Source organism: Cystoisospora suis (assembly GCF_002600585.1).
Source record: "Cystoisospora suis strain Wien I chromosome Unknown contig_8015, whole genome shotgun sequence".
Lineage (NCBI taxonomy): Eukaryota > Apicomplexa > Conoidasida > Eucoccidiorida > Sarcocystidae > Cystoisospora > Cystoisospora suis.
Genome location: NW_027160798.1, coordinates 1 through 7907, shown reverse-complemented (window position 1 = coordinate 7907; position 7907 = coordinate 1). Strand labels below are relative to the sequence as shown.

At 51.5% G+C, this 7907-nt stretch overlaps 1 protein-coding gene across 1 annotated transcript; it reads right to left on the bottom strand.

The window, feature by feature from the left end:
* Positions 1–708: 708 nt before the first annotated feature.
* On the bottom strand, positions 709–7734 carry CSUI_010693 (3 5 -cyclic nucleotide phosphodiesterase domain-containing protein). The gene is made up of 8 exons (XM_068070795.1): positions 7678–7734; positions 6988–7155; positions 6403–6452; positions 5716–5821; positions 4967–5074; positions 4439–4578; positions 3649–3912; positions 709–2547 (listed from the first exon to the last, which is right to left on the bottom strand). Exons 2-8 carry the CDS (start codon positions 6988–6990, stop codon positions 2058–2060), a joined length of 1161 nt encoding a protein of 386 aa, XP_067917228.1. The 5' UTR covers positions 6991–7155; positions 7678–7734; the 3' UTR covers positions 709–2057.
* Between the last annotated feature and the right edge of the window lie 173 nt (positions 7735–7907).

Below are 7907 nucleotides of genomic sequence, written 5' to 3'. Positions count from 1 at the left end.
GAGCTCGGACCTACCGTGTCTGGAGCGTTGGTTTCTTACCATATCCTACGTGACTGTACTGCCGTGACGCGCGCGCGAACTGCTGTGGAAAACTTTCCTGTGTCGTAGCGTGCTAGATAGGTAGGTAGATAGATTAACGACAGATAGAATGAAAGACAGGATACATAGCTTCGGCAGACAAAGCGTAGCAGCTTAGACTCCTGTCGTTTTTAAAACCGGGCGCACCGGGCTCAACTGGTTGCTACGTATAGCGGAAAGCCCCCGATGGATGACTCTTCATCGATTCTTAGGACGTCAGCCGAGCTGCTGCACGGTCACGCACTGCGGTCCCATCCCACTTTCACGAAGTGGGAAGCCTTCGACCGGCACTGCTAAACAGCAGTCCCGCGGTCCACGACTGGAGCCGCGCCCTACTGGCCGTATTAACCGGCTGCACCACCAAGAGGCCTGTAACCGCGGCGGGCGTTGAATTGACCTCTCCCCATTCAGCAGCTATATTGGAAACAAACAGGTATCAGATTCGTCCGCTCGTTAGCGGTTCCGACCGCCGAACCCGTGGGCTTCCACTCGTACATCGAGGGCTTCTGAGACATGTGCTTAGTTGGTGCGAGAAACCCTTGACAAGGCAATACCAGAAATGTTAGCCGGCAACGCGTGTCTTTGAGAATACAACAAATTCACTCCCATGACTTGCAAGGCTGAAACACTTCAACGAAGGTAGGGAAATCTCCAGCAAACCGCTGGCCCGTACAAAAAGACCGTCGCCCTCACCCTGCTGTTAACCAGGTCCCAAGTGTGTTATCCCGGTTCAAACCGGTCCGGAGCCGATGACACATCCCGGGCGAAACATAACTTAGCGCACACCAGGATGCAGAGTAACACACCACACCGCCAAGAGAGAGGTCGGGAGGAAAGATCAGACGCCAAATGCACTTCTTTCTGCAATGGACAGCGTCCCTAAAAAACTGTCGAACAACTGGAACGGCGACGACAATGCCGCCCTACTACTGAACTCATCCAGTCCACACCCGGTCTTCAAGAACGGTGGGACAGACCAAAAAAAAAGAAGCGTCCGATGCATTGTGCGGGAAGGCAACAACTGGAGTGATTGCATGGCTGCCCGGGGGTCGCGGCAAACAGAACATGTTGTTAGCTGCGTCCCCTAGCCTTGCGATCGTCCACACTCGGAGATGAGGTATCTTGTTCGAACACAAGAAGTCTGCGTCCCAGTAGGAGGCGTGCGGTCTCACCCGTGAAAAATTTCGGGAAACTCCGAGAAAAAAAAAAATCCTGAGTGGAAACGGAGTAGGAAAACCTGCATACAGAATGCCCGACTACAGCTGGTCAGCAAGGCCAGGGGCGCTTCCCACTGACCGTGCCCGAGATGGGACGCGCCGGAGACTGTTCACCCGCGAAATCTTTGAAGCAAGCACTCACCCCTTTCAATGCACCCAACATGCCATTGAAAAGAGATTGATCGAGCTACGGTCACCTGGTCTCCCCCACCGCGCTCCGTCAAATGTGGAAGAATGCGCTCAATTGGCACCGGATAACAGAGACTGCGACTCTCGCTACTATCTTCCCGAAAGGAGCTACGACACCGCCAAGCAACCGCCGGAGCGGCGCGTCTCCCGTCTGTCTGCGGGTACAATACCTGATTGCTGCGGGCTTCCAGCGGCTCCCGACCACCTGGGGGTACTGTCCTCTGTTTGCTACACCTTTGTTTGCATTCATGAGGTGTACGAGGAGAGACTAGCTTTCCTTGAGAGACTGTAAATCGGGTAGAAAGCTGCAAGACCCCAGACGTACAGCTCAATAAAAAGCGAGACTTGCTCGGTTTTTCTAACAGAAACCTGATTCCCTCGAGCAAAGGATAGGCACTTGTGTGTAGTTATTCTACCAGATCCCATTGCGGCCGCATGCCGCGAGAGCGCATCCACCCACTGCGCCGAACTACCGCTGTAACAGAAAAAGTCCTCTTACTCTCAAAGTCGTCAACTACCACCTTGCAATGTACAGTGACGCATCCAGTATCAGCGAGCGCAGCTACATTGCAACTACGTAACAGCCCCGTTCCCTAGATTCTTATCCGATGAAACGGGAAACGCCACTTCCCCTGAAGTATTGTCGGCTGTAACCGCATCCGCTGTAGGAGGCGCGACCACGCCGGTGACGGCGTCTCCCTTGTGAATGCCAGCCGGCCTCGGCGCTTTGGATAATTCCGCCATGAACCTTCGAGGCAGGGATACTTCCTCACGGCTTGTTCGTCTCGCAGGAGTCGCGTGGGGCCTGTGGGCACCCGGGTGTAGCTCATCCTCGCTGTTATCTTCAGTCTCCTCCCGAAGCTGAGCGACAGTACTCGAAGGCAGAGCAGGGTACGCGAACAAAGACTGTTCGTCGCAGGTAAGAACGGTTACGTCTAAAACCATGTCTTTGCCACGCAAGCGGCGCTCGAACTCCAAAAAGGATGACGGCATCTCCACTTCTTTTCCTTCCATTGACTCCCAAGCGCTAATGTTGCTCTTGAGACTTGTCAGCAAGGATGACCTGAACAACATCGAAAACAGTGTAGCCCAAAGAGCAGTGCAACACGTTGCACCGCCGAACACAAAACCAGAAGGCACGGCGGCCTGATTGTTCTCCAGTCACCGGGCGTCACGCTGCAGGACTGCACGTCTCGGAAAAGACCACTGGAGACAGGCCACAAATGGAAAACCAGCCGACGTCGACAGCCTTACTAGACAGCATTCCGTATCCTCTCGTGACCGACGAATGAGCAGGGACCAACGCGGTGATGAAGAAGAGTGCCGCACATGTCTCCTTACGAACACGTGAAACAGGGAACCAAGTGTTTGTGGATTTACACCGCACGCGTAGGCAGAATCGACAGTAGTAAGCTCCTACCTATTTAGCAACGTGGCAACGACTCCGGGAGTGCGCATAAACCATAAACGAACACCTGACGCGGGACATGAGCACGCCGTGAACGACGGCAGCTCCTGCCAAGTGAAACACCGAGCACTCAGGGTGTCAAGAGACGGCCCTGAGGTCGAACAAACTTGCACCTCCTCTTTCTTTACACAGCAGCAGTACCGATTCGCCCCTGCATTGGGAGTGACAAAATCATTTACTCCGTCGAATGGACGGTCAGGCTGCGCAGGATAACTTGGCCAACTCCTGGGCTCAATGGAAAAAAGAAGTAACCCTCATTCGGTCTGTGCACGACTGGCTCCCTACGTTCCATGAAAGCAGCAGCGGCAACACGAGTGACAGCTGGAGGTCGGATCCAGTACACATCCAGACACTAGAAGATGACGGGTCCCCCGGTAATCCCTCCGGCTTGGCCTTGCTGCTGCACAGAAGTGTACTAAGGTGATGACTTGCGGGCCGTACTAGTATAAGTGGTGCACACAATAATGCCATCAGTGACTCGCTGGGAGGGCACAATCAGTTGGGCTGCCCGATAGACGGAACTGCGTCCCTCTCTGGTGCGAAGACACATAGCACTTACTGCACGTAACGTACGCCGAACAGACACAGTCTTAGTAACAGGCTCTGTCACACTCTCACACAAAATACATGCCCGCGCGAAGGAACCAACACCTGGCTCATCGTTTGCCCACATCAAATCAGGGAAGACTGTCTTACATAAATGGGTTGGGCTCGTCCACGAACTGCAACTCGACCAACAAAGGCATGACGACGTAAGTGAGAAAACCCGCTTGAGAGTTGTGTAGCTGCCCTGCTTGATCACGGTCGCAAAGTGGAGAGACGGGGAGACCTAAGCGCTTCTCTTCATCGCCCTGGAGAAAGAACTCGAGCGTCACCCTCATAGACCATTCGAAGTGTTCCTCCCACCGCACCATGCCGTGACTTATATCTGCTGCTCGAATGCATCCTTCGGTCACCAAGCTGCGTAAGACAAAAACTCGCAATGGTGCGAATGGTGCCGACATCTTGCGTCTTCGACAGTGCATGTGTGCGGACGCAGCGTACAGACTTGTGCGGATATTTTCCAAAACAGAGACGCATGGCTCATACACTTGCAACAGCCTACCAGAACCAGAACTAGCCTTGCCTTTCAAAGGCACGCTTGATTGCCTAGTCGCCGGGAAGTCTTAGAGACTACCTAACGAACAATGCATCAGCCTTGACCACACCAACAGCATGCTCCCGCGTGAATTACGCAAGCGAGATGTACACGAGGACGCGCACGAAACTAGAGACAAGTAGCTTGTTCGTCAAAATACTGGTATACCAGAGGGGTGCTAGCAACCATTTGGGCCACGACTACACAACTATACGGCCCTCTGTGTGTTAGAACAGATTCCGCAGAAGTGTCTGCCCCCTCACCTGTCCCCTATTGAGAACTGCAAAGACAGGAATACGCCCAGCCAGCCGCAAGCACAGAGACACAAGCTTGCCCATGCAGACTTACTACTGATCTTCAACGTTCTTCTGAACATTAAATTCCGGAGCGTTTTTCCTATTTTTTATTCGAGTGAGGAAATCGAAGTGACTCTTCATGTCCGTGGCAAGGATGAGGTCGATCATCAAGCCCCGAACGCTTCTGTAAACCTGGGATCAGTCGCAACCATACAAACTGACATTACTACTCTACATACCACGGCTTTATTCGCTAGTTGACGGTCGGCACTTCTTGGACTACCCGTGAGACCCCAAATATGCCGAAGACAAAAAACAGCAAGGAACAGAGAGATTCGATAGACACTGGCACAGCCGGGAAACAACGAACGAAACAAATACGAACGATCCTCTTTCTTTGCGAACTACCTGACCTTTTCCTGGAGTGATTCTGTTTAGCGTCTCAGGCATTCGAATCTGAGTGCTGCGTGCTACGGCTGTGCGTCTTGACGGAACAAGTTTCGCTGTATGGCCATAACGAGCACCCGCCTCCAAGTCCGGTTCGGTGGCTGGACTGAAAGTTCCGGAGTTTGCCTCTTACCTCAGGCGACGTCTTTTCCAGTAAGTTACAACCTGGACTGGAGAGTATGCGAAACGCTAGAGCCGCGTGATAGTTCTCCAAAATTGAAGAGTCGTTGTATACAATGCTCTGCAAATACGTGTCGCCACCATTGAGATATGGATATCCTTCGATGGAAAAAAAACCCGGACGCTGGAGCCACACGCTCAACAACTAGCCAAACCGGACGGAGTAGTGGACTCACACTCGTAAGTAGCCCGTAGGAGAGACATCCGAGCTAGACACTACGACATGCAAGTTCACATCAGACAGCCCTTGTACACGGAGAACAAATGAATCAATACAGAGACAGCCTGTTTTCCGAGGAAGGATATCATCCAGTGCACAGACGGCGCATGCGGACACAGAGACGCCTGAATACCCACAAAACCCTATCACACAGAGCGACAAAGTTGGTAAGGGCACTTGCACTACACTAACGACATTGCTCGGGGGGCATTTTCCGCGAAAACGCCAAGTTACCCTTTGTTTTTGTCCTACCAAGAAGAAAGAAACACGTCAACAGGCGTTATCGGCAAAGAAGGTAAAGAACGAAAATGCAAACTAAAGCAGCTACGAATATTATGCATGCGTACTGCGCGTATGCGGGTAACATATGCGCTACAACCTGACACGAAGAGAAGGAATTGGCAATGCTTCATACAAGAAACCACTCGACCTGTCATGACTTCAATCGGTCCTGCGGCTTAAATCCCCTCGCGGTCTCTTACTGCCAAGTGTGAGCTGTTGATAAGAAAAACATTGTTTCGACCCGGGTGGCCTACGTCGTGGCATAGAGCAGCCACTCGAGCACCAGTCAAAGCCAGCACCTGAGACCTGAAGAACGTCCATAAGACCCACATGCTGAGTCACAGACGGCTCAAAAGAGACTTCACGAAGTTCATGGTTCCTACAAGTACTCCTGCAGCTCGAGTCGTGCTTATATGGTTGCCGTGTGCGGTGTGAAACAAAGGTGCCAACACGTCAGAGAGAGTGACGGACAGTTACGTACTTCCCGCGTTTATGACGGTTTCATTCAAAACACCTACATCACTGAAGAACCCGTGGAATAGAGCTTACATGAGGACGTAGGCATCACTACCTTAGAACGAAGGCTCGACAGAACACGCATTAGTAGAAACACAGTTACACGGCGACGCAGGCCCCGACATAGCGATGAAAGACACACAGAACTTTCACATGGGACCGCGATCGAAGATGATCACCTGAACGCCCGTGAATACACATGTATGTTTTACGACTGCGCCTTCCGACAGCTGACCACGCCTGTTTCTTGTATGCGGGCGCTCCAGCATCCCTAATGTTCCCGGCGGTAAGCCAAGCTAAGGTATGCTTCCGCTAACTATGTACAATAATGGGCGGCAGGCACTTAGAAACGACGAGATAAAGCGTCTTACTCGGTGAAAACCTTCAAAGCATTGAGCATCTGAGCCATCATGAAGGCGACCTGCAGGCATACAGCAAGCGGCACGCAAGAAGACACACTGAGACCCTACTAGGTGACACTCTGAGGCACCCTACTATGCAAAACACTCATCTGGCCGGACAAGCCTGAACAACGCTGCGTTGCTCCATATACATCGGGCACCAGGCGGAAATAAATCTCGTAAGTAGGCAGCAAAGCCAGGATGGCTGGCAACCCGGCTCTGTACTACTACTTGAAGCAAGACACAGAACGACAACTGAACAGCCGGTTCGACCTCTACTTGTTAGACTCTTCCTACGCTATGATGAACGGCGCCAGGTCATACGCTGACATACTTTGATGTATGAAAGTATCCTGTTTGTATGAAAGAAAACTTGAGAAACATGCAAACAATAAAGGCATGCAGTTACATATGTACTCCGCTTAGCATATATATATATATATAAATAGGCATGAAATGACGAAGAATACAGACGGTTACCCCCCCCAGTGACCAAGTGTAATGTGCACTTGACTGGAAGGTTTTATAGCTGTCTTTCTCGAGAACCAAACCTACCATAGCTCCGTGACTTGCATTGTGATAGGGATTGTCTTTATAGTTCTGCTCCACTCTCCACAAAAAGTTTCTTAACACGATGTCTTCGCATCCCAACTCGGTCACGAGGGGTTTCAACAAAGCATACCCAACCTCTACTAGTGCGCGGTTGTCCGTCTGTGCCGCCAGCTGTCATGGGAAGATGGAAGACACGGAGAAACGCAGAAACACTTCTTTCTCCGACTGCAGGTTTCTCTCTCAAGCTGAATGAAGGAAGAGGCTGATACCCCGTACTCAAAGCATATCAGAACCGCTCCATTGCCATCCGATGTAGGAAAGAAATACAAGGAACGAGACGCGGAGTCACTAAAGGACAGAGAGTGTAGAAGCGTAACTGTAGCATGTAGAAACTATCCCTGATGACCGCCAATACCCTAAACACGGTGAGACTTCCTTCTGCAATAGCATTCTTCTCAACGTATCATGGTCTGCTTCCAGCAGGTCTAACACTGTTCTTTTTTCCGAGATATACACCCGTCATGTTTCACCAGATCGAAACGGAACTCTGTTCAGTCTGGATTCGTAGCGCTATTTCGCAGACGGAAACCCCTACGTATGCAGACACTCGAGCGATTAACCCGCACACGCGTGATGTTGCCGAAGAAGGAGATTCGAGTGATTCCTATGTGGTTCATAGAAGCGTGGACTTACCTCGAGAAGGCTTAGAGAGGAGACACCGTCTTTGAGAGCTGCCCACACCTTCGACGCCTGAACACATAACACATTTCATCATATTAGCTTCGCATTAGGGAAAAAAAGCCGCGCAAAGGTACTCTAGCTCTTCTAGTGAAGGCTACACTGACACGCCCGAGTTGGCAGACAGACGAAGTATACTCGCATGCATCGCGAGTATGTCACGAGCCCCCTAAAACTCGGGAACG